Here is a 27420-nt window from a genome sequence, read left to right as displayed (position 1 = left end):
TTTTCAAAATATACCTCCTTTTTCACAGAAAATGTGCAGTCTCTGCTCGTTAAATGCGTGCAGTCTTTTTCAGGATAAACTTATTCCGTAGGTTCAGAAAAAACAAACCGTTTTTAGGTTTACTTTCTTTGGTTAAGGCCACAAAAGAACGTGATTACGTTTAGACAAAAAAACATCACGGTTTGGCTCAAAATAAGTATGCTTCTTACTAATATAATATAACATCACATGTGATATACATCATGAGAACAGTATGCTAAATGTATTAGCACATTGTGTCGTTATTAAAACAACTCAGAGGCTACAAACAACAGTCTCCCAGGTGAAAGTCCAGAGTTGGTTTGACCCACCCACCTCAACTCTAACTAACCTGATGCAGACTTTCCTGCTCCTTTTGCTAGTAGCTGCCCAGAGCATCAACTGCTACTAATGGTGCCTCTGTGTCGCAATGCCTAACACTGATGGACCACTGGCCAAACGTTGGTGTTTGACAAGACAGGAGTGGGACTGAGTTGGTTTTAAATCGTAATGTGTTAGTGAAAATGCATGTGTTTGGGAGGTACTGAGGATATGACTGGATAAATATGACTTGGATTATACTGCACAAGTTGTGTGAGACTGTTAAGAGATGTTTTGATATAGTTTTGCTGTTGTTAAACACAGCTCCCCTTTTAGTCCACTTACTCCACCACTGTGGATGTAACAGGATGTAATGGATGTAAAAATGATCATTTTGTGGGTAAAGAATTGGAGTAAACGTACTTAGTTACTTTCTATCACTGCTGACATGACCTTACTGGTCCCTTTTTACCGAAGAGGCCCTCATACATTGATGCACAATGATGGCGCCCTACAAGTCTCCCTCCTCCTCCTGCTCAGTATCAGTCTTGTGCAGAGGGCTCTTATCAGGATGCTCCACCCACCACTGGGGATCCCCTTATCACCTCACACACAACCTGGACACCAACACAGTCACACTGCACAAACCCCTCTTTACACGCCGTACAAACCCGTATCCACAAACCGTCAGCTGTTTACAAAAACCTATAAGACTCTAATCGCGTCGAAGGAGCTGACTGGCTGCTCACCTCCAAACACAAACCGCAGCAAATTAAGAGTGTGAGCCGGGACTCAGTGAGACTGCAGCAGGCTCCATTTAGAGCTGCACTGAAGGCAGACTGGCCTCTCACTTATAGACAGTCCTGTGACAGAGAGTTCACCGCCTGCCACCGCCAGTGTGTGTCTGTCAATAGGGAGGTGTCCTCTCGTGGTGTCCTTGAGCAGGAGACAGAGCTCTTTATATACCTCACTCACAGCAGGTCACCCTGTCGGCTATAAGTTACGCTAAAAAAAAAAGAAATAAAAGATGAAATCAGTATAATTAGAGTGCTGTGCAGGAGTATGCAAATGCCTACAGTAATTAGTGCACATGCAGATGTCTAAAAACCTGTATTCATCACTGTAACTACAGTTTGGACGACAGCTGAAACTTACAGTTGTTTTTATAACTGACTAACCTGCAGCTCCAGATTAAACTTCCAGTTGTACAGAATGACGTCTGGCTCTAAGAAAAGGCCAAAGCATGAGTCTGGGCCAGATCTCTTCGGGCCACACCAAATATTGCCAACTGTGGCTCTGGGTCTGTAGTTTTGTCACACATGTACGAAAATGTCTCAAAAATCATGTCCCAAAATTGTCCTATCCTCGGGCATGCCCAAAATGAGTTGAAGATGATCATAAATAGACGACCGCAGAGTAGCCACACTGTGGTAAAACAAAGTAATGAATGCTCATTTGGACCTATTAATAATGTTAACTATGTTATTGTTCGTTAATTTAGACTTAATAGGCTGCTCAACGCACATTCTCACTCTGACGATTGACGATTGGTCATGGACCTCCCACGTCCAGATACGACGTGCAAGGTACCCTGGGTGTGTTGGTTGTTGACGTTCTGGGACACCGTGTCAAGTTCTGCCTGTTAGATGCATTGTCTTCTTTCAAAATACACTTCTGTTTTCACAGGAAATTCAATGTTTACATACAGTCTCTTTCAAAATAAAAGCACTACATTGGTTCAAAGACACCACTTCACGTTGTTTTTCGTCCAACAACTAAACCACATGGTTGGGTTTAGGAAAAAGAACAGGGTTTGGCCTTAGAATGTTATGGGGTACGAACACTGCTCTCCAAGGTGAAAGTAAGTGTTTGTTGGACTCATCCACCACCCCTTACACCCATCCTACTTGGATAACTTTCATCCTTGTCCCACCTTTTCCCCCTGAGGCCGCCAAGCAGCATTAAACTATAACAGCAACTGGCTGTGTATCATGGTGACAACAAAGGACGTTTTTTTTCGTCTGTGTTTGACGCCCCAAGTCACTGCCCAAGCGCCGGATCTCGATGACTATCTTCATAATAAGGCTCAAATATGGCTCAAAGTTGTCTCTATTGACAGTAAATGTTGCCGGCCCCAGGACTAAGCTGTCAGTTAGTTTTAACTTATAGCTAAGGAGTAGCCGATGGATTGATTAGCTGATCAGCAGAAACTCATTCTGCAACAACTGTGATAACTGATTAATTGTTTAAATCACACATCACACATCATATCTTCTGCTCTTAAATGGACACTATTATTGTTGTTTTTTGTTGTGGCAATCAAACATATTTTGCTATCAGTAGTTTGTTATCACTTTTTGAATAACCTTGTGAAAATGTTATCAGGTGCAGGCTTCAAATACGCCATCTGGGTTTTTTTCCCACTCCCTGCACTGTATTTCGCTATTCAGTTTTCTTGCCTTTTTTGTTTTAATTGTGGAAAAAGAAAACAACAACTATAAACTATAATCAATTTTAAAGCAAAAATGCTAAAAAGAATTGCTGGTTCCAGCTTCTAAACATTAAAATTTTATTTTCTTCTCTCTTTCTTTGTCTTAAGTGAAATTAAATTAAATGTCTCAGTTTTGACCTGTTGGTTAGACAAAATAAGAAACTTTACGACTTCATCTGTAGTCGTAGAAAATTCTAATTGGTCTGATGATTTTTCACAAATATCTTTTTTGACATTTTGTAGACATTTAATGATAATTGCCTGCAGCTGCAGCCCTAATTAATTGACTAATTTGTCACTGTAAGATGTCAAATAATGATAAAAAGTTGTTTGTTATGTCTAATTAACAGTCCAAATTAAATTATAAGCAATTTGAAGTTACATCAAGCAGAAAAAGCTGCAAATCCTCCCATCTAGCAGGCTTTAAACTTGTTAAATGACTCCTTTTAGATGATAAATCAATGATCAGCATTCTAACAATTATATTTTGGCATATAATAATGAATTGATTCAGCACTAAAATGTCTGAATTCACCGAAGCTAACATCATTAACACATAAACGATGTAATCTTTCTATAATCATTGTCACCACTATGAGGTATTGGACACACATTCGATATGAGGTTGACATAAATAAACTTTTAAGTTATTATTGGCCGTTAGGACAAATTACATAACACTTTGGCAGCGCCCTCATATTGCTTTCTATCACCTTTAGATTAAGACCTCAGCACACGGTCCAGTATTTCATCATTTTTGTGGCTGCACATCGTGAGCTGGTGACTAAGAGGCGCTGGATAATTTCTCAAAAGCAGTATAAATGTCAAGAGGGATGATTAAAATGTCAGCTGGAATTTCTTCAGATATTCAAGTGCTGCTTGACCTCAGAAAAAAAAACATGTTACATTTCTTTTTTATCAAAGCGCAACATGAGTTTTGATATCTGTGGATTCAGCTCTGCATGTAAAGTTTTGTGGAAATTGTTAAAAGGTGCGAATGAGATTTGTACTCTCAAGACTTGCTGAGTTTGACATAAACAAAACAACTGCTTGTTTCTAAAGGTGTGAAATAAACTTTTTCATAATAACCTTTCCGCTGTTTGTGATTTTTAATTGACTGCGCCCGCTTCCCTCCTCTGTTGCTGCTGCAAAACTACATGGTAAACAAATATGTACGACGTAAACATCAAATCAGAACCTGACATGAATAATAACTCTGAAACTCCCAGCTGTAAGTAAGCAGCGTGCACTCTGAGGAGCACAACACATTAGCTGGCTGGGAGCATGCACATTATTCTGAGTCAGATGGAGAGGATGAAATAAGAGACGGGGTGTGGTCATGATGTGTGACCTACAGTGTGTGTGTGAAACTGTAGCAGCAGCAGCAGCAGCAACTGGACTAAGGAGACGGAGGCCTGTGGTCCGGCGGAGGGTAAATCTGAGACATAAACACAAAGAGCACAGAGATCAATATGGAGGGAGAGGACGAAGAGAAGAGGAGGGAGGACAGAGTGACCACCAAAATCTGCAGCTCTAAAATCACCGTCAAACTGCCCATAACAACATTAAACTATTATTAATGTACTTTAACAAGATATAAGGACAAACATGGAGGGAAACTGAGCATAAAAACACTCTGATTAGCATAATCCATACTGTACATTGATTCTGTGCACAAGCTGTGAGAAAAAGTTCCTTTGTTGTGGTCAATATTGTTTTGACTGCAACAATACTGAGCCTGGTTATAAGGGAATCGATAGTAAACTATTTCTGGAGTGTGTTTACACAAAAGTCCCGGCCCGTCCAGACATGGCGACACACACTCACACACACTTGTCCTTTTAAGGGGAATGAGGGGGAACGTCTCTTTTGCTAAGGGAACATTTTATTTCTTTGTTATTTCAGAAGCCACCGCACTGTTTCCGATCAAGGAGGGAAGAAGCGTGGATAGGTGCTTTAAGAAAGAAAAGGAGAGGAAATGTGCAGTTGCGGGAAGTGCCTGGGCTGAGGTTAACACATTTACTCAACTCCTGAAGCTAAGAAACAAATTTGAGGTACCTGTACTTGAGTATGACCATTTTATGCTAAATTATATTACTGAACAGGGGCCCAAGGTGTCAGGGCCCCCTGAAATGACATGTGCCGACCAGGAAGAGACTCAAAGTGACCCCAGAGGGACACAAAAGACCACAAGGAGATGCAAAGAAACTGTAAAGAGACACAAAATAACTACAAAGAGAGATAAAACAATCACAAAGAGACACAAAGCAACTACAGTGAGACAGAAGGTCACCTCAAGGAGATACAAAACAACTGCAAAAAGACAAAAAACACAAAAAGATGCACAGTGACTACAAAGAGATGCAGAACAGCAATAAAAAAAGAGGCAAAAGCACCTCAAAGAGACACAAAACAGCAAAGAGACACAAAACTACAATAAAAAGAGGTAAAACCACCACAAACTCTAAGTGTGCTGCTCCCATATAGGAGAGGTGGTGGGGCCTTTTGCATATCTGTGTCCAGGGGCCAGCGTCTCATAATCCGTCCAGGGCTACTTCACAGATTAAGATTTTACATAAGAATCATATGGCAGGGTTATACAATATGAAGCACATGTACAGATCAGACTATCCCCAAAGTATATAAAATAGTACATAGTACATAGTAGTACAATACCACCATTTTAACTCTAGTTGCCGTGGCCCTGCTGATCCGATTGCTGGCCCCTCCACTGACCGCCCACCCCTCCACCCACCAGTGAAGCTTAAGGGGCTGTGGTGTGCTCATTTTTTAAAACTAGAACACAAAGTTAGGCTTCAACTTATGATTACTTTTGTTATTTATTAATGTGCCGATAGTTATCACGATGCATTAACTAATTGTTTAGTCTATAAAATGTCAAACATAGTGAGAAATGCTCATCACAATTTCCAGGAGCCCAAAGTGACGTCGTTAAAATGCTACTTCTGTCCAACCAGTCCAAACCCTCGACTCTTTACTTACTGTCGTAAATGACGAAGAAAAACAGAAACTAGAACTACAACGTTTTGGAAATTTTAGCTTGAAAAATGACTAAAACAAATAACTGATTATCAAAATAGTTGGCGAGCTTTCTTCAATCAACTAATTGATTTATCGACTAGACAACCCACGACGTCCATTGGTACCAACCATGTCATCCTATAGCCTGTCGGGAAAGGTGTTAAATAATGTTCCAAATTTTGGTTAATTTTTGTGGAGGGAACAACCGGCTCGGCCATTTTTACAGGGTTCCCTTGAGCTCTCACCTCAAGATATCTAAATGAAAATGGGTTCTATGGGTGCCCACGAGCCGAACTTGAGAGTCGCCCATGAACTTGAGAAGGCTTGTTCGTAAATGGTTTGTTCCTTCAAATTAATGTGCTCCTTTAAATTAAAGCTGTAAATTTGTTGTTTTTAAGGGAAAGGACAACCAGTCAAACATCACCTAACATGTACAGATACACGACACATTAACAAAGGATTGTTAAGGAACTCTAAACGTTAACTTTAGTGGTATCAGTCTAGATAGATAGATAGACTTGTGATTCAAATCCATACCGTCAACAGTGCACATAAGAACAACATTTTGAATAAAATATGAATGTAACTATACATCAGCAGCAAAAGTGCTGGTGCAAATAATAAATATAAAAATAAATATTAAAAATATTGTTCTTGAATAGCATGTATACTATGATAAAATAACAGAATTCTTGATATCCAACTATGTTTTTTTGGTCTTTGGCATGCCACCCCAACATTTTTCAGAGGCCCCATTTGGCCACCCCTATGAAAAATGTCTGCTTGCGCCACTGACGTCATTGTGCGCACTTCCAACGTCTCACTGCGTCTGCTTAAAGCCTACACTGACAGATAACACACTGATAACTCAAGATGTAGCTTCACTTTTTAAAAGTGGTTAGTTTTAATAGCAGAGCACATGTATTTAAAGTATTTAGTCTGGGAGCTTTTTGGAAACGACGTCACTCTTTAACATGGCAGCCTGGTCCAACAGGTGGCTCAGAGGAAACTTTTAACTCCACTACAAACAAGTGCAAACAGTGTTAGTGCAATGAGCGCCATTCAGTGACCCGCGACAAAAACTATTTTGGCCAAAGATCAATAATTTCATTTAATAATGGCGCAACTAGCTCTGCTTTCAATTTCCACTTACTTGCTTCTGGATGTTGTCCTGTCCCAAAGTGTTTATGCTGAGTCTTCTCCCTGCCAATAAAGCAATTATAATCCCATTGAAGCAGCGGGGGTCCTGGTCAGAGTGGACGGAGGTCTCCACAGCGCGAGGAGGGCACGGTCCTGCACGGGGGGACGAGGGAAAGGGGCTGTAGGCGCCGCGCGCTCCACGGTCATTCCCGAAAGCCAGCGACTGACCCACCCTGCCGGGTTAAAAATAAAGTGGGCGCATCCAGTACATGATCTGTGCGCGCAGGGGACGGACATTCCTGACAAGAGCTGGTGACTCTAAATGGCAGAGACACTTCTGATCTCATGTACACCCCCCCTCACACTCACACACACACACACACACACACACACACACACACACACACTGCTCCACCCCGCCCCGACCCGGCTCTAATCGCACACACAACACCCTCAGAGACCCTCTCAGAAATGTCACCTCCACTGCTGCCTCTGCGTGCCATTCACATGCAGCTCAGACAGCAGAGGTCTGGACATGGAGACAAGATCCTCACATTACAAAGGATGTCCATCAGTGAAAACACCTGTCAGACACTCTGACAGCAGCACATTTATTGAAGTATTTTGAGGTATTTTACTTAAGTGTTTCCATTTTATGCTACTTAGGGTGAGGTCAGGCAATTTGGGACACTTTTTGGCAAGAAAACCACCTAAAACTCTGAAGACTACCCTGAATGTTATATATTTCTATAAAGAAAATACCGTAGCCTAAAACTTTAATTAAAATCCCAGTCCCTTTTACCAGCCTGGTGTGGCTACACTTTAAGACAAATAAACACCTGTCTCAATTAGAGGCCTGGTCTGGTTGCGGAGCAGATCATTGTTATAAGTTCTTCTGATGTATAAAAACCAGCTTGTTGACTACCTCAAATTATGTGTCAATTACTCAATAACCCTGTAAGTTATTCATATTCCTTTAAACTGTAAGGGCCCTCAGATCAAAAGAATGAAAGGGGTTTTTCATGAAAATGAATCCATGTTGTGAGTATTGTTTTAACAGGTTAAAGTATGCCTCTAGTGCTGTAACTCACTGTCTCTCTGATGCTCAGCCCCTTTTGATTTGGAAGAACTTAAATTATGTGTTATGTTTTTTTAAGCATTAAAGGTCTGCTGTGTATAGGATTTAGTGGCCCCTAGTGGTTAGGCTGCAGAACTGAAACATCTCTCATGTGCGAAGCGTGAAGAAGAATTCTGCAAAAATGGCAAAAAAACAATGTCTGGTTTGTCCATTCTGGGCTACTGTAGAACATGGCAGACTCTGTGGAAGAGCACCCAGTCTGTACGTAGATATAAACAGCTCATTCTAAGGTAACAAAAAGACAACACTTCTTTTCAGGTTATTGTAAAATCAGAATTATGAATACTAAACGCCATCTGTCAAGAGATGCCTCTAAAACCTACACACTGGACCTTTAATCACTACATTAAATCTCAAATCGAAATAATCTTAAAGTATTCAATACAGATTGTCTTCAGAGTTACAAGCAACATTCTGTGACCGCTTATCCTATTCAGGGTTACGAGGAGGCTGGAGCCTATCCCAGCTGACATTATGTACTGTAAGAGGCAGGGTACACCCTGGACAGGTCATCAGACTATCACAGGGCTGACACATAGAGACAGACAACCATTCACACTCACATTCACACAGGTAATTTAGACTTACCAGTTGACCTAAGATGGCCAGGTTCAAACCCGAAACCCTCTTGCTGTGAGGCCACAGAGCTAACCACTGGACCACTGTGCCGCCTTCAAAGTAACTTGTTGGGTAAAATTCTGACTAAATGTTTCTAAAAGGTGTAGACTGCTCAGAAAAGGGGGCCCTGATCATCAAACCAAAACAAAAAAAGATATTTTAAGAACAACTTTTTCCATTTAACTTTTCCATTTAAAACAGGGGTGTGAAACATACAGCTCGACGGCCAGAACCAGCCCACCAATGGGTCCAATCCAGCCCACTGGATGACTTCGCACACCTAATATTCATGCACTTGTGAAGGGTGAGAGGTTTCAGGAGCAAGTTAAACAGTGAGTAGCTTTCTTCATGCAAAATGCTGCTTGTGAGGCTTTTCCACCCCGGACAAGAATACAGTTCTTTTCTTTCATGATCAAATTGGACAGTATGCAGCCCATGAACTAAAATTAGTTTGACACCCCTGATTTAAAAGAAGACAGAACTTCTCAAGTATGAAGAACAGAAACATGATGAAATACATGCAGGATTTTGCCCCCAAAAAACAATACACTCAGAAGGAGGTAATCCCTTTCGGCGGTATATTCATCTGCAAAGAGTCTGCCTTCTGCCTTATTTTCTTATTTTCCCTAGTTTCTGTGTTGGGACGTTTATGGGCGTGAACACTCGGAGCGCTCAGGTGAGGTCGGGGCTTTATAAAAAGGTAGCAAGCAGGTGCCAGACCATAAGCAGCAGGGATCCAAGAGACACAGTGCCAAAAAACAAATGTAACAGGGTCAAATGCCAAATGAGTATGAATCTGGGGTTTACTTTCACTTTCACTGCTGATACTGTTTACAAACTGTATCTGACCAGCCTTGCACAGTGATCCTTAAGGTAAGAGAAACAGGGAAAGCACAAAATCTAAGCGAGCATGCGGTGTCAGCTTTTGGTACTTGACAGTTTTGGATGTTCCAGGCACATTTAAATCAGCACTAAAAGATAGAGGCTCAGTATCCGAGCCTACTTAGACTAATTGAAAATGATTAAATCAAGGAATTTAGGATTCTGATATACTATCACTGTACAGGACAATTAAGGACGTCACACAAACAGATGATTGAAAGAAATGGAGAAACAACAGTTCACTTAAAATATGTATTGTATTCATAAAAAAATGGCCAAACACACAGGCCACTTAGCATCTTATTAGCAACAGGAAGCAGGGTGTTTATAATAAAATACATTTACAACACATCGTCAACACATAAATAACTTTTTACACAATGAAACGAGAACTTAAAAAATATATAGAAACACATAACAAAAAGATATCAATACAAAAGGTACAATGTTCCTTCTCTCTGGGTCTTCAGTATTTGTGTCTCTTTCTCTTTGGTTCCCCCAGGAACGTCTTAAAAACCGAGCGCCGCTGCCAAAAACAGTCCTGAACCTTCAACTACTGTAAATAATATGGCTTCATATCTGGATACAGCTGACCCAGCTCTGACTGAGAACAGTCCTGCCTCTGATCGGCGTCTGCATAGCTTCAACACTGTACAAACAAAAACAGAATCACTTTTTAATATGTAACATCAATACATGCATTAACGAGTCTCTGTGCAAGCGGCTGTAAACACAGCACCGTGCTCTGCTTGTAAAAACACAACCCCATAAAAACTGTAAAAACACATTCAACAGCATTTCAAACAGAAGGCAAGAGGAGCGCAAATAAATACGACTTCAGAAACAGGTGAGAAACAAAAGGCCTTAAACTCAGCTGACGCAGATTCAGGGTACCGAACTGTGTCTTTATCTTACTGCAGCTCTTATATAAAAACACAAGCATCATCCCGGAGCTGCTGGGATCTTCAGTATCTTGCTCAAGGGCACTCTAGCAGTCCAGATGCTTGCAGACACACGGGATTGACTCAGACAGCTTTGGTTGAAATCTGCCTACTTGGCCTTTGACTTGTTCTATAAAACCCACTACCTCCTTGTTATGCTACAAATTTAGGACTAGATTTCCTGCAGCAAGAGTGCTGCCGAGTGGTTTCAAATGTGCCGTCCCTACACAGATAAATACATATATTACATATAAAGTCTTAAGAGTAGCTAAATAATTCTGAGCTTTCCTCCAATACACAACCTTATAATTCAATACATAGCTTAGGGGCTGTAGAGAAGTTATCAGGGAAGTGAGGAGAGGGGTGAACTTTGTATTTCACTCTGTCAAAATGCAAAGCCCCCCTCAGGGTTATCAATGCTTCCCTCAAACCTTTATAAAGTTTTTATTTATGTAACTATCAACTACATTGCAAATGAAGGCTGAAATAAAATTTGGGACAGGAAAAAAAAACTCTTATCCCCCCGATAATCTTTGTACAGTCCCTTATATCTGCATGTTGCTGCAAAACTGTTGAAGGACATCTGAAGTTCATTTTCAGCAGAATGAGGCTACGTTCACATCACAAGGCAACGGTGGCCCAAATCTGACTTTTCTGCACTCATGTGACGCAGATCTGATTTTTCCACATTGTTTTTTCTCTAATTTGGTGTGGGCCACTTTCATATGTGGTCTTTAATACATGTGCGATCACTGGCCATGTGACCCCTGTGACAGCTTTCCTATGTGCCGTGACAGCCTTGTCATGAGGCTCCAACAGATACTGGATTGTAGCCCCGGTCATCCTAAAGTTTGGAAGAACTGTTCCTCCGTGAAACCCTCCATAAAGCGGCCTTTTGGCCACACCCACACCTCTTTTTCCACAGAACTACCAGCAACAGCTGCTAACAGAGCCAGTGGATGAAAGCCAATTTGTACAACAGCCTATTATCCCAAAAACAAGTGCCCATATTTATCCAAAATGATACTTCTCCGAAAATATGCTACACACTCTCCCAGACAGCAGCACATGGCTAATAATTATGCAGAAAGATGTCATTGGACCTTGATCACACAGGACGCATTTTAGCAGCTGGAGGCTTTTTGTAATTGATTTTAATGAGAATGAAACCTTTTCTTCGCTCTAAGAGCCTGCAGTTTTTGCTGGGGCACTCTGAATGCCTCGAGTTGACAAAACTTCAACTCAGAGCAGGAAAACGCCTCACATCATCTCCGCCTTTTCCCTATTGTCCAATCAGATGATTTGAGAGGCGGGCCTTCTGTGGTGGTCATGACATTGTTTACAGTTGGTAAACAATGGAGGAATGACTGGTGGTAAGAGGTTGCTGGATACTCAGAACTATACGATCCAACGATAGACAGCAGGTCGTCATACTGCCCCTGAGTCATCCTATAATATGCCTGGAAACGGCCATCATGGAGGAGAAGCTCCTGGACCAACTGGTGGTACTCCCCATGACCCACCCTCTTTTTTAGGGTCTCATGTACCCACACAGATCTCCGTTTCCCTGTGACCAACAAACTATTTGCTGACAGCCTCTCACCCTCAACCAGAGCTACAGCAAGTTCCCTCTGCCTCAACATTTTACGAACTAGATACTGATAAATTTTAAATAACTAAAATAAATAAACAGTATATTGATTAAACGGGAATGAAGTATGTACAGCTATGGCATTCATTCTTTACCTGAAATGCATGCTCCAGAAATGTGATGTTTTTTGTTGTTATTCCATTGCACATGTGTGTGACCTTATTGGTTGTATGTGAGTTTAAAGGCAAAGATCAGTTCACACTGACGTCAGATGTATGTCATTTCAAATGTGAATGTGAACAGTCCAGGCAGAATGATCAGATCTGGGGAAATAACTGCAATTGCAATGTGAACGCAGCCTTGGGGTTTTTAAAGTGGTTAACAAAAGCAGTGCCTGAGGAAATAATTACAAATATGTGCTGCAACAAATCAGGGTGAGACAGTATTTGTAAATAATTCTGTCATGTGTATGGATGTGGTTTACTTCACCAGGACGATTCAGGTGTTGCCTCAGTTGAAAAAAACTGAACTGACCTTCAAATGCTTTCCTATCTCAGTGTTACAGCTCTCATTTTATTGTCAAATCTGACTTCAAAACAAAGCCGTGAAGTATTTGCAAAAAGTGCCTGACCCTGATGTGGAGCAGTGTGATGCTGCCTTCGTTATATGGTCTCACGTAACATGTCACTGTAACAACAAAGCAGGCTGCATCCATCTATCATACATAGATAGATAGATAGGTAGATAGAAAGTAAACACTGGTGAAAACACACTCGTGTATTAAATATACATCACATCAGTGTAACCTTTGATTATCTGTTGACTGACTTTTAAACCTCACTTTAGAAGGTTCTCTAGCTACGACGATGACCTGGCTGTCGAAGTCAAAATATGGTAAGAATCATTAGACACCATATAACTATCAAGGGAGCTAAATGGCTGATATTTATCAGTTTATAATTAAATATTTTAATCACAGGAATGAATCAATTAGGTGGAAAAAACGTGCAGCCTTGGATAATTAAATCAAACGTCTAAACCTTAACACAATAAACTAAATGTGCCATGCGAAGTTATCCCCTCAGACATCTAACAAATCTTTGGTAAAACAGGATTATGATTGTTACAAGCATTCATGTACATTACAAATACAAAAATACAGTTTCAATATTTTATAAAAAATACCTTCATATAAAAAAAAAAAGCTGCTTCAACTTTGTGACGGGGGATCAATGTAACAGTGCTCTTAGAATTTAAAAAAAAAAAGTCAAGTAAATAAATTTCAGGTGCAAATTGAAACGACAGGCTGACTCCGTGCTGGAGACGTTTTAGTCTAAGTGCTCACTGCTAATGTGTCTTCATGAGTCCTGCAGATTTAGAGAGGAAGACGTCAAGATCAGCGATGACTGCTGCCTGTCTTCTGGCGACAGTGTCCAACAGTCGGTGGGGGAAGGACGGAGTCCCAAGGTCCACCTGGAGAAGAACATAAAGTGGACATGACCTCTCTGACATGTAGTGCTGCCTGGCAATTGTTACATGTGAGGATGAGTCTGAGCTGAAGGCAGGATTAAAGAAACCAACACATCTGGTGGTATTAGGATTTTTCGAACGTATAAGGCCCATTCAGCTATAAGCAAAATGCAGTGACATGGGTTTGAGCAGTGTTGACAATAATTGTAAAAGTGGTTCCAAAAAGAAGAGCAGCTTCCGTAGTGTTGAATAAACTGTGGCGTCCTGAATGTTTTATGAACAGCCTCGGACTTCTCAGACTATATTAGCAAATTACCGCTCAGAGGGAACTCGTTCAGCGGCTCCTCTGGCAGCAGCACAACGTCTCTCCCTCTCCTCTCTCACTGTATAACGTTGTCCAGCTGTAGATGGGCACCACTTCCCTGGCTCAAGTTTGACTTTACAATTTCGTGTTTATCAGATTTTTTTTAAACAGTGTATTTCATCTGATAACAATACAAGAAACCCTGGTTTGCAATTCATAAGTATTAACTACCAAGTAATGCTGGCTGTTAATGTTACTTTTTCCCACAGCCTTTTAGTGTTTTGAGACTCCCACATTCACACACACTACCTTTATCTATCTATGATCAACCCAAACATCTTTGTTTTTACTGGCAGTTAAACTGCTGCAGTGCTGCTGGTGAGCACAACAAATATATCAGCCCTCTATAGCAACTGTGTCTCACCTGAAGCAGGTAAATGACCCTGGTGGCTTCTTGTCCACCGCGTCTAATTGGCTGCAGGACCCAGCAGCTGGGCATCATCTCCCCTCGGACGGCATCCACACTGGGACGAGGCAGTGACTCCTCGAACACAGACTGCATTGCCAGCACGCACAAGCCACCCTGAGGCAGAGAGCAGAAGAAAAACCATCAATAAAACAGGCAGTGCAGCCTTTTGATCAGCCGAGAGGCAACTGTACGCTGACACTGATAACCAACAGCTGACACGGTTTCTTCCACACCCACTGCCTCTGGGTCAGAGTTGTTTACGCTCAGTGTTGTTTCTGTGAGCATGAGTAGTGTCTAAATATCATGTCGCACATTTTGTTGGAGACAAACTAAATGCCACACTGTTTATCATATATTGGTCTTCATTATCCTGGTTTGCTGCCACAGTAAATGGAATTTTCTCTCTCAAACTAAAGTGTAACTCTGCGTACAGCCATGCTGCAAATGCTCAGTGGACCTTACACAAGGGTGACTCGCAGTAATCATCAGGGCTGGCTGGCTGATTTTGCAGCTGTGCTTACCTGTTTGGACTCGGTGCTGATGCAGCAGAAGTCTCGCGGCTGGCTGAGGTGGCAGGTGGACGGATCTGTTAGTATGTAAACTAAACAGAAATACAGAGAGAAATGTGTCAGAGAGGAAAAATGGTTGATGAAAACCTGGGAAGAAAAGTCAATATAAAAAGAAACAAGGCAATGAATCAGAACTTTATTGCTAAACAACACTGAAAAGCAATTTATTTTCCAACCTTTAGAAAAAAAGCAAAATTCAACATATTTACACAAAAAATATGATGATCTCTTATAATAAACTTTACATCAGAGAGTAGACACCAATAAAACATCCGATCAGAGAAGAGAATATGACGCAAGACGTTGCGACAAATACGACATACTCCAGGTGTGAGAATGGAGCTGGTCATGCAATACAATAAGCTCGTCAGTGATGAATGGGACTGTGTTCTTTACTGTACTATACATAGCTAATGGGTGCAGACGCATCATTTGAAGTGAATACATTTGCAGGGTCCATAAACACCTTGCAGAAATATAAATAGTTTTGCAGCAAAGACAAAAATATAAATACCTTTCTCTATTTATATTCTTGCAACAATAGAAATATTACTTGCAAGGTAAACTCGCCCATTACATGAAGCTTACATTGCAATAAGTATTTATGAGTATCTTATAAACTGCTACTTTCGTTAATGAGTATTTTCTCTAATGTTTCAGGTTGGCAGACAATGAATAAGAATTAAATAAGATTTTTTAAAAATTAGCATGTTGTGGAGAAATTCAGATCCTCTAATTATGTAAACGTAGTAATAACATAATGTAAAAACACTCCCATTACTACAGAATAGAACAGAAAATACTTTGTCTACTTTCTATATGCAAAAGGCAGAAATTTATAAAATACAGTGACCAAATTTTTATAGATGCATGCATTTTACAAGCCAAAAGATGCATAGCATTGACATGGAAAAGCACTCAGAGACCAGATTAGATTATCAAGAATGGTTTCAATGTATATGAGGCCCATTTGTAAGATAATATGTATGTTTGTATGTATATGTGTTGTTACTGCAATGTCATGGCAATGGTGTCTTGTAAATCCATGAAAGTTGGGCACATGTAAGTGTGCATGACATAAAAGTCAGTCAATAAATCAATCAGAAACTCCATTAAAAGGAGCACCAGGTACTCGATGGTGAGGACTATATCGAGTTAGAATAAATGGATATAAAGTGAAGATACAACAAGAAAAGGCACCGCATCCAAAATTACCTTGGTAAAACTTGTTGTAAAACTTATTGTACATAAAAGTAAAAGTGCTCAATGTATTATATATCTTATATTGTGAATTATTACAGATAAAGTAATGTGTAGGTAGCATCTTACTTTCTGTGTTTTGTTGAGATGGAGCTAGTTTTACCTATTTCATAAACTGATGGGCAGTTTACATTTAAAATTATATTTTAGAAGATGATTGTTTATATTTTATCACATTAAATCTTTACTTATAAAATAACTAGTTGTCTGATAAATGTGTGGAATTCCCTGCTAAATTGTAGTGAAGTTAAAGTACACTCTAAAAAATTATTCATGGGGTTAGTGGATAATGCTTACAATAAAGTTTTTCAGCATAAAGAATTACGTTTGTTACATCAATGTGTTTTAGTCAGTTGACAACTTATTTTAAGACGTTGGTCAAAATCAGAAACATTTTTGACTCAGATGAAATTAAAATAATTAAGTTGGAATATCAAATAAAGTAGTTTGACCACTAAATATCACCACAACTTTTTGATAAATATTATGTTGGCTTAACTTAATTAAGCTTTTCAGGTCAAAGCAAATCATGTTGGTTTAACTAAATTAATTAAGTTAAATAAAATAAAATAAAATTAAGTCTACTTAAAAAGACACACGTAAAATTGTTACTGTATTTTTTTTTAAGTTGAACCAGTGGATTCATGGGGTTAGTGAATAGCACTTGAAATAAAGAAGTTATTCAGCATTAAAAAAATTCTGTTTGTTTCATTATCATGTTTTAGTCAGCTGACAACTTATTTTAAAAGGGTTGATCAAAATCAAAAAAAAAAAGTTTGATTAGGATTTTTGAGTAGAATGGAATTAAAGTAAAGAAGTTAAGGCTATTTTAAATAAAATAATTTGACCACTAAATATTACCACAACTTTTAAATAATAAATATTAATATATTTTTTAATGTATTTATATTGGTATATTAATATTCATAGTAATATTAAGTTGATTCAACTTAATAAAGTTTTTTGGAAGTTAAAGCAAGTCATGTTGGTTTTACTAAATTAATTAAGTTTGGAACTACTTAAAAAGATGCATGCAAATTGTTACCATCATTTTTTAAATTGAACCAGTGGATTATTTTTTTAGAGTGTATAAAGTGGAATTAAATGGAAATACTTAGGTTAAATACATCTATCTCAAATTTGCAAGTACAGTATAGCTCTTGATTAAATTTACTTCATTGTATTCCACCACTGTTACTATAATGTATAGACTCCATGTGAGGACATAGAGTAAGCAGATGTATTAGCTCACCCAGCTGAGTGCTGTCATCTAGTGGTCGTGTCCAGACAGAACGGACTGACTGATTATACATGTGGCTCTTGGACAGCTGGCAGATTATGTTCCACAGACTGTCCAGCGGTCTGTCCAGCTCCCCGGCCCCGAGGAAACCATGGACAGACGGGCTGGAGGAGGGCTTGTAGTAAGCCTGGATACCTCGTTCGTCTCCCTGGTACCTAAATAAACACAGGCTTAATATGTCAGCAGATGTCTGTGATTCTGACCGGACCTTAAGCCTTTATTTTGAGGCTAATTAATCTCAGAAGGAGAGGAAATCCTGACCATACTAAGGGACTGGATTAAAGGTAAATTATATTTGGATAAGTTGATTAAAGACAGTGACTGAGCTCACCTCCAGCCTGCTGTGGCCTTGCCCCTCAGCAGATTGCTCAAATCCCCAGACGAAGCTAGTCGCACCTGTAGAGAGAGAAGTTTACAATTCAACCTGATACAAACATTAGTAAATAAAAACAGGAAGAAAGATTTGAATGTGTATTTAAACAGATGTATGTAACGGCTGGGATGTTGGATGCTTTGCTGAAATAAAAAACAGTCTGTACAGCAAAGAAATATTCTTTTAAATCAGGTCTGTGTTACCTCAGCCAGAGCTCTGCCAAGGAGACTAAATGTGATATCCTGGTAGGTTGTTGATATGGAAGAGGAGGAGCCAAAGGAAGCGGTGCGTTGACGTGTACAGGTTGAGGGTGATGGGGACGAAGCCATCAGGGGCTCAAACCCGATGACAGGAGGGTCAAGGCGGACATCTAGCGAAACACATGGATGTTACAGGGTTACTACAGCTTAGAATAACATTTTGTTTGTTTTTTTCTTTTAGATTAATGAACCCTAGGCCTTTTAAGGCTTTTTAAGGATCCGCAGGAACCCTGTGCCAACATGGAATTTCAATACAGAGACTACAGAGGGGTTTAAGTGCCGCAATAGTGACAGACATGGACAAAACTACATTAGAATCATGTACTGTATATTACTTTCTGAATTTAAAATGATGTCAATGATTCTTTGCATTTGACATTGTTGTATTTAAGAAAACTGAGCATAGTTCTGTCAACTGTTTAGCCCAGGTCTGTTTGGGTGTTTGTGATTCACAGTCTGGTCCTTACCATGGGCAGACAGCCAGACTCTCTGTGTCTTCACACTTTGAGGACCACATATAGGGGGACGTGTCCTGACCTTCAGCCCTTCATCCTGAAAACCTGTGATCTGAAGGAAGACAGAAACAACAACACATTAATCCTCATTCAAAAATACACAATACAACAAAGACATAAATACAAGATATTTGCACCATAAAACCAAGCCAAAACATTTCATTTACAGTCTTGGATTTTTTTAGCTGTTCATTGTACAATCTCTAGCAGTAGTGCACCAACCTGTCCAGTCAAAACCGGTCTGTTGCTGTGCTGTAGCTGAGCTGTGTTGCCGCTGTTGTAACCAGATGTTGGTCCAGAGGAAAGGCTCAGGCTGGATCCAGTGCACAAGGTGCTATTACTGATTCTCGTCCGATGCCTCAGGTCATCCTGCCCGACACAGGGAGACGGAAGATACCAGTGAGATTTTTGTGTTTTGTGAATAAAACTTCAAGTCCCTTAAATTCCACTCACAACATCTTGTATTATCCATATTTGTCCATTTGAACCTAATTCACTGGCAAATACAGTCAGATATAATCAGAGGTAACAAAAAAAAGAAGATATATACAGATAAGTTCTCAAATCCATCCAATCGATAAGTTAATCATCTGAAATTCAACTGTCAATCATTTTGATGAAGAGGTAACTGCCATTTATGAAGGAAAAACTCCAAATATCTGCTGATATGAACTTGTCAAAGGTGAAAATTTGCTGTTTTTCTCTCTTTTATATGATTGTAAGTTAAATATTTGTGCTTTTAAATGTCCCTCAGACAAAACAATCAGTTACACAAAGTTATCTTGGAACATTTTTCACTATTTCCTAAAAATATATGAAACAAATAATCAAAAAATAATCAAGATATTAATTTTTAGCTCTTATCTGTTGCTTTAAGTGGTTTGACAATAGCACAAAGAAATACGGTTTGCCTAAACTCAACGTCATGTTGTGACACTTAAAATTAGTTATGACAATACAATGACACAAAAACAGACCTTGGCTTCCTGAGACAGGGCCTGCTGCTGAAGCCTCCTCTTCTCCTGCTCAGTCCTTTCTCGCAGTCGTTCTCGCGCCTTCGCAATCTCCGTCCTGGCCTCCTCCCGGGCTCGGCTGTAGTCGCGCAACAGCTGCTCGATGTCAGACGGACACTGGCCTTCTCCTCGTGCAGGGTCTGATATTCTGTCATTTAGATAATTCAGTGAGAACTCAGTCAAGATTATGTTTCAAATTTGAGACTATTTTGTGAGACAACTAGAGTCTTACCTGGTGCTGTCTATCACCTCTTGGCGGAGCTGTTGTAGGTACTCGTTGCGCCGACTGGGCATGGCGGCAGACACCTTGGAAGAGGAAACAGCCTCTTGGGGAGCGGAGCGAGGATGTTTGCTGGGACTCAGACTACGAGCTCTGCGGTAAGTCTGGAGACGTTCCTCTCTCTCCTGCCTCAAACCAGCGATACTCCTGCGGTGTCTGAGAGGAGAGATTCACAGAAACAGAAAATAAATAAGGTCAAAATGAGGCTTTTAGCAGATTTTGGAATACTTTGAGGTGATTTGGGTCAGTTTTAGGGCTGAGTATTGGACCTTAATGCCTTCTCAAAAGCAGCCTAGAAACCGTCTGTATGTATTTTTTTTGGCGCTTTAAGCACCACAAACTGAGTACCATCTAGTTCCATTATATTTGAGAGAAGGCAGACATCTGATATGGCCGATAGTTCACACCAAAACAACCTGGACTGATAAATAGCAATACAGGTAAGAGGGAAAATATGTATTTTAGATTTCTGGGTAAACTGTTCCTTTAAGACAACTAAGCTATATTATATAAAGAGTGTTTGGGTCATTTGTATCCTTACCTATCATACAGCTGCTGTTTGGTGGCTGCAGAGGTTGACGGCTCCAGCTCTTCTGTGGTCCTCGGGGACATCATCTTCAACAGTGTATCTGTCTCTCCGAGGCCGTAGTGCAGCTTGGCCTCTGTCAGCTCCACAGTCAGCGGTGTCGGGTTCATATTGAGGCTGACCGTCGCCATCACCTGCTCTCTCTCCTGCCGCAGCCTCTCGATCTCTCTCGCCCTTCTGTCGCTCTGCGTCATGGATTCTACATTTGAGCCGTAGCTCTCCATCTCACTCCACTCAGCGCAGTTTCTGCAGGTGTCGTGGTCTTTGGTGGGAAATGCGGCTGGTTTGTTGGAGCATTTTGACGGTAGAAGGTTGATGCCCGACCAGTTGGTGAACTTGTTGTGCAATGGTAGGTCTTCTGGAGCTATGTGGTGGTTGTGACTCGGAGACACACTGGTGACGGGTTCAGTGTTCACGAGGATGTCTGTGTTGCACTCGCTGGGTGCCAGTGACACCATGTCGTCCTCCTGAAGCTGAACAGTCCTGTTGCTGTCCGGGGATGGATTGTAGGAATCAACGCAAAAATCTACTGAATCAACTGCAGGTCGTGTGTAGCTTGATGCTTTTCCATGTCTAGTGTTTGCCTGCTGTTTGTGCACATCAGTCTGTCTTAAAATGGGAGAGATTTGGCTCTGCATTGTTAAGACTTTTGTTGAAGTGGAAGTCGTCCACTGCTGAGAGGTCGCCTGCCATTTGGAGTCTTTGCAGGTAGAATTCCTCCTGTCTGTGTCTGTATATCTGTAAAGTGATGAACTTATAGAGTACTCATCAGACCTTTTAGGGCTTGAGCAAGTCATCTCACTCACCTTCTCAAGTGAAACAGATTCTGATGCACAAGAGGAAACATCACAGTCGTGTCTTGGGGTTTGATCACCCTCTGAAACAGTCGTACATGCTGATTGTTTGCTAGAGGTAAAGCTGTCTTTCTCAGAATTATGGACTTTACTTACATTCTGATATTTTGGAAAACTCAGCATTGATTGGTTTCCTCTCTGCTTTCCGCGTAATCTTGTTCCCACAGTCAGAATTGGAGACGATGCACGGTCTGTGTATGTGGCTTTTTTCTTTAAGGCAAGTAATGGGTCATTTCTTATGGAAGGATTCTCTTGGTCGCCGTTTTTCGATGATCTGCGGGACACTTGGGATATTGCAACACTTTTGTGGCACGGTGCATCAGGCGTGACCTGCTTTGAGACTCTAGAGGAAGCAGATCTGACACGTCTTTGACATTCACCTGCAGTCTTTATTGGTGTTTTTAGGTTCTCTGATTGTGAGACAGACCTTTGTGATGCAGCAGAGGTGTTGAAACTCAGGTCAGGCATGCTCTGCATCTTTTGCCCATTCTTGTCTTGAGACACACTGACAACCTCAGAGCCAATCACTTTGACTATGACATTGACTTCATGAGATTTGGACGTCTCATTGAGTATCTGATGAACTTCCCTCTCTGCTGGTGTTGAGGATCTTTCTGTCTGGATGCCGATGTCTACGGCTGTCTGAGTTGAGCAGTCTCTCTGTTTGCAGTCATGAGACTCACTGTAAGACATGCTGATATTTGACATGTTGACACTCCTCCTCGGACTGGACTTGAGGGCTTCGCCTGTTCTCATTCCCTGGACGTCTCCAAGTAAGTCTGAGGTGCTGTCAATCAGCTTTGAGAGGTGAGCTGACATGCTTTCCATGCTGGCCCACGTCGGAGATTCTTTAATGTCCGCTTTGGCTCTCTGTGTTGCAGGTACATCGGTGTTACTCCTTTTGTGCCGCTCTCTTCTCTTTGGAGCGCTGCTGCAGTTACCAATAGTTACCGACTGAAGGCCACGCTCAGTTTGAGTGCCATGCTCACATGTCTTCCTCCTTTGGGTGTGCGTTTCGCTTTCCTGGGACTCTTGCTCAGATGAGTACACAAACATTATTTCATCCACTTGACTGGAGTTGTTACAAAAACCACCAGGAGCATCTTTAATTGCAGAGCTGCCGGTCACAGTCAGATTGGCTAAATGATTGTGAATATCAACAGATGCCTGTTGAGAGGGCGTGAGCTGAGATCTTTTGTCCCCTTGTTCCTTATAATCTTCCACGCTGCTAAGCGTGCTGGACAGCCCCTTGTTGGTGGCGTAAGTGCTCAGATGGGAATAGAAAGGCGAGTTCTGCCCGTTCAAACCATCGCCAACGCTGCAGCATCGTGTTATACGCTTCTCAGCGCTGTTCAAAAGTGGGGATTTACAGGATAGGTCAGCGGCACTCCCGAACGCAGGGTTCTTATTATAACAGTGTTGGTTCGATTCATCAGCTTGCCACTGGTGAACAAAAGGGTTGATGTCACTGGAGGCAAAATGCATAGCTGAGTCCTGCTGTGGTTCTCTTTTCTTTGCATACGGGCTGATATTTTCTGCATTTGTCCTTTGAGACGTTGTTTGAGGGGGCAAAGAGTGTCTTTTTAGGGCATAATCTCTACTAACTTTCACCTCACTTGTACCCAGGGCTCCAGCAGGACAATTCTTCATTTTAGATTTGCTCACTGACACAGTAGTTGAAATATCTGCAGCCTGTCTGACTTCTTGTTTGCCATTACTCTGCACACCAAGCTTTACACATTTTGATAAGAGCCGGCTGTGATGCGCTCTGGTGGTTATGTCATCCTCCTCATCCTCATCTGATGACTTAAGAGACGACTCAGATGAAGAGGTGGGATGAGTCTGGATCTTGGACCTTTTGAACCTTTTAGACTTTGCCTTTTTGGACACAAGAGCAGGATTATCCTGTTTATCACCAGGTGTGTTTACTTGAACCTGTTTTGACACCACAGATCCACAGCAACATGTATTTCTGATGGCACTGCCCTGTGGTATTTTCTGTTGTGGCTGCGTAGAGCCAGAAAGACTTGCTTCATGTTTTGCCTCTGCAAAGATCTTTGGAGTCAGTGTCTGTTTGTCGTTTTTCATTGCACAATCTCGTTTACTGTCAATTTGATTATCCTTAACAATTTTGCAAAGTGAATCTGAAACATTTTGGCATTTACTGTGGTAATTCATATTAATCACACAAGTCTGCACCACGTTATTTGAATGATTCTGCGGACAGGTGATGTCATCCTGTGCTGTGCGTCTTGTTTCACAATTTCCATCACGGCCAGGAGAAGCAGCAAACCCTTTCACTGAAGTGCTCTCATGAGTGGGCGTGCACTGGCTGCTTTGACAGTCCTGCATTTTGAACTGAAGGCTTCCTCCATCAGGAAATAATTTTATGGCTCCAGATGTGTCAGGACTATTTTGGAAATGCTGAATGTTCCCTTTGTAAGTGCCTTTATCTTCCACACTGGATGTGGTTTCCATACTGACATTTACGTGATTACAGCCACAATTTTCTATTGCGTCACCCTCGCTGGGAGGTGTTTCATGGGGTATTACTTGGTGATGTTCAGGAAAACAGCTCTGGGTGTCCGCTTCATTTAAGCAAGCATGTTTGATCAGAGGATTAAGATGGGACGTTACTTTCTGTTTAGGTGAATCCTTCATTTCTTGACACAAAGCATCTTTCTCCACAGCGTTTCCATGAGAGTCGATGGAGGAATTGCTCAATAAGGACGATCTAACTGGTTGCAAAGTGGGGTTGCTAGAGTGCTCAGACTCTACGTTGCTATTGAGATTAGCTATTGTCAGATTTAATTGGAAGTTGTGGTTTTTAGCAGAAGAGTTTTGGAAAAGGCAATGATCAGAAAAGGTAGGAGCATGTTCAATCTTCTCAGTTACTTCAGTAGAGTTAAACATGTTGCTCTCGTGGCTAGTCCTCAATTCAGCTGGTATATCAGATGCCAAGTGCACACTGTTGTCTATTGCGTGTTCACTTGTCGTCCTTTCCAATGAAAGGTGACCTTCCAAGGTTACTCTTTCTTTCACCTGATCGCTCATTTTATCTCTCAGCTCTCTATCTACCAATCCATTTTCATCACTATTACAGCCAAAATGACACGCAGAGGATGACAAGGCATTCATGCTTCGACTCCTGCTCTTTCGGTCTCCATTGCTGCCAATCAGCGACAATCTCATGTGCTCTTTCACCACTTCTGAGATTCTCAGGTCAATGGCGCTACAAATAGCATCTGACTTGGTCATGTGTTTTCTACTTTCTTGATGTTTTCTGGGGTTATCAATTAGTGAGTCACCCCCTTTTGTTTCTGCAGCAACTTCCTGTATTGTTACATCTTTCTTTTCAACTACTTTGCTCTCCCCCGCAGAGGTGCCATTCTGAGAACTATTGTAACCACATTCAGAGACCTCAGAGGTCTCACAACTCCGTCCAAGCTGCCTGCTCACGGGATCAGAAACTGGCGACGCCTCTGACACTACTGTGTCTTGTCTAATGCTGCCACCAACACAAACAGAATCAAATCTGGGGCTCTCAGCTTCCGCGGCAGATTGTTCCCCTTTTGAGTCACTGGCGTCATTATTGTCACCTGGCCAAATATCTTCCTCGCTGCCAACTGATGCAGAGCAGAAAGTTACCAACTCTCCGCTGTTGCTCCTTTTCGGAATTTTCAGGCTGCCGATGAAAGCATCCTGTTGGTCTTTGTTCCTCTTCCTGGAATTTTTACAAGCTGATTTAACAAGCTCCTGCTGTAGAGCAGTGTGCTGCTCAGCGCCTTTGGTTTTAGCCTTATCCAATGTTTTGTCCCTTGTGAAAGAGGCATATTCGGTGTTCCCAAGCTCATGTTGCTGTACATTTTTCGACGTATCTGTTGCACCATGTAGATTGCATTGTACTACATCTTTCGTGCACAGTTTGAAGGCACATGATGGGTCAGACGTCATGTTCAGGACTTGATCTTGGTAAGGAGGACTTGCAGAGACGTGCAATACTGATTGACAACCTGACACACACATTTCAGTGTCAGAGGACATCTTAACGTCAGTGGCAATCGTGTGAGATACATCTGCAAACACCGGAAGTAACTTTACTTGCGATGCTTGTTTAGTGAGGTGAATCTCAGTGGATGACACAGAAGCGGTTTGATCAAAGGTCAGTAAGGATGTTTGACTTTTGATGCTCCTGAATTCTGGAATATCTCCAACTGCCTTCGCCACATTTTCTACTTGTCCCTCCGATTGCTCTACCCAACATCCTACATCCTTCAGGGCTTCGTTTGGTGTTGTTAGAATCGGAGAGTCTTGAAAATCCACTCTATCTGATGTGACACTTGAAATTTCCACACTGTGGCCCTCCACTGTAACACTCACACCCTCAGTACTGGTGGATGTTGAACTACAGCTTGTAGATCCACTCTGAAAGTCTGAGAGGTTCATACTGGTTGGACTGGGACTGCTGCTGCTCTCTACACCTCTGAACATCATTTTTCTCTGGAAAGGCAAAGAATCCCTGTGAATTCTGGGACTGTCTGCTGCATCGGTGGTGGACCAGGCATCTGTGAGAGCCAGCATGTTCTCTGGCTCCCTCACACTGCAGCTGCTCAGGGAGCGTGGGCTGCTGGCCGACGTGGTCTGCATGTTCCCAAAGTCCTCAATCATTTTATGCACAATGTCTTTGCCTCTGGAATCTGCTACTAACGGGTTGTGGGAAAGAGGCTTCCTTGCTGCACCACTATGTCTTGATTTTGGGGAGCCCTGCTGACTCCAGTACGCCTCTGCTGGGATTACCTGAGGTTTCTGCTGGCTGTCCAAGTCTAAACTTGTGTCTGCTGTTCTATTGTGCCGCATGGACGGATGGAAGCAATCTGTCACCGATGTGTAAGTTGGCACCACTCTCTGGCTCAGCTTCTCCACTGTTGAGTATTTCTCACTGCTCCCCACAGTCAATGAATCTTTAGACATCTGACTGTCTTCGCTCTCTGCTTCACTCTGAGCTGCTTCTTCCTGTTTCAACTGCTCTGCTAGTGCTGTCATATAAGCAGAGGACAGCGAATCCAGAGAGAAAAGGCTCTCGCAGTCTGACGTTCCTTCATCTCGGCCTTCTTGCTCTTCCTCCCATTCCGTCAATCCCTGCTGTCTCTCGACCCATCTGCTGGTCTTGTTCATCAGAGCCTCTGTGCTATGCCACCGCCTCTGTCTAACATCCTCAAACAGTGTCCTTTGGTCAAGCTCCTCACATGAGGCAGCTGCTTTAACAGTACAATTGCTTCGGCTCATCTTGGTTTCTTTAAGGCTCCTGTCCCTTCTTTGTCTCCAGTGAAATTTGCCAGCTATCTTCCCCAGAGGTTTGGGGCTTCGTCCTCCATTTCCACCTGATGGTGGCTTCCTGAACACTTTGGAGAGAGCTGTTTTTAACCTGGGCCCCACAGAACGAGTGAAAGTCTTCCTGATGGTTTCCAGTCCGTTGCTACCTGCATGAGGTTGAGTTATCGCATTCATGCAAGGGACAATCTGGTTACTGGGTTTGCATGTGGTGGGTCCTTGTATATTTTCTTTGCTGTTTGGCTGCAAAGCCGTTCCAAGTGGTGACTTCGGAGTAACTGCTGAGCTCTGATCCGATCTGTTCTTAAAAGACAGGTTTCTGTTTGGCAGCAGAGGTTTTCTTTCTGGTCGTTCCCGACAGGGCTGAGCTTGGGGCTCCTCTTTGGCAGTTTGTCTGATGTTTTCAGAGGAGCTTACTCTGCTCCGGCTGGCTTGGCTTTGTCCTGAGAAGAACGTACCAGAACAACTTTGGGTTCTTTGCCGAGGAAGACACTCATCCGAAACCCACTTCCTGCTGTCAATGGAATCAGAGGTTGTGGAGGAATTTGACGTCAGCTCTATGGATCTGTTTCTCTTGAGGAAGTGCCTGTCAAGGAAAAGATTTAAATTTTGTAAAATATTTATGTATGGGAGGCACAAGCAACCACAAAATAT

General features: G+C 41.7%; 2 protein-coding genes across 4 annotated transcripts in view; both read right to left on the bottom strand.

The window, feature by feature from the left end:
* The window catches only part of sptb (spectrin, beta, erythrocytic), a 76177-nt gene extending 68812 nt beyond the window's left edge, over positions 1-7365 (bottom strand). For 2 of the 3 annotated variants that reach the window (XM_049597160.1, XM_049597162.1), the window contains exon 1: positions 7026-7365. The gene's annotated coding sequence lies outside the window, so the exon portion shown is untranslated. Of the gene's footprint in view, positions 1-4185; positions 4269-7025 lie in introns of all 3 variants that reach the window. The other variant, XM_049597161.1, reaches the window with a different exon arrangement.
* Positions 7366-13437: 6072 nt separating this feature from the next.
* stard9 (StAR-related lipid transfer (START) domain containing 9) overlaps positions 13438-27420 on the bottom strand; it is a 55909-nt gene continuing 41926 nt past the window's right edge. The window contains exons 22-32 of the mRNA XM_049597159.1: positions 20537-27352; positions 19948-20151; positions 19680-19863; positions 18925-19071; positions 18655-18754; positions 18131-18297; positions 17886-17950; positions 17507-17709; positions 14947-15026; positions 14381-14539; positions 13438-13655 (exon numbers count right to left, since the gene is read on the bottom strand). Coding sequence (XP_049453116.1) covers positions 13530-13655; positions 14381-14539; positions 14947-15026; positions 17507-17709; positions 17886-17950; positions 18131-18297; positions 18655-18754; positions 18925-19071; positions 19680-19863; positions 19948-20151; positions 20537-27352 — 8251 coding nt within the window. The 3' untranslated portion in view covers positions 13438-13529. The remainder of the gene's footprint in view (positions 13656-14380; positions 14540-14946; positions 15027-17506; positions 17710-17885; positions 17951-18130; positions 18298-18654; positions 18755-18924; positions 19072-19679; positions 19864-19947; positions 20152-20536; positions 27353-27420) is intronic.

This window comes from Epinephelus fuscoguttatus, linkage group LG14, assembly GCF_011397635.1.
Source record: "Epinephelus fuscoguttatus linkage group LG14, E.fuscoguttatus.final_Chr_v1".
Lineage (NCBI taxonomy): Eukaryota > Metazoa > Chordata > Actinopteri > Perciformes > Serranidae > Epinephelus > Epinephelus fuscoguttatus.
Note: the sequence above shows the minus strand (reverse complement) of the source record. Positions and strands in the feature narration are given on the sequence as shown.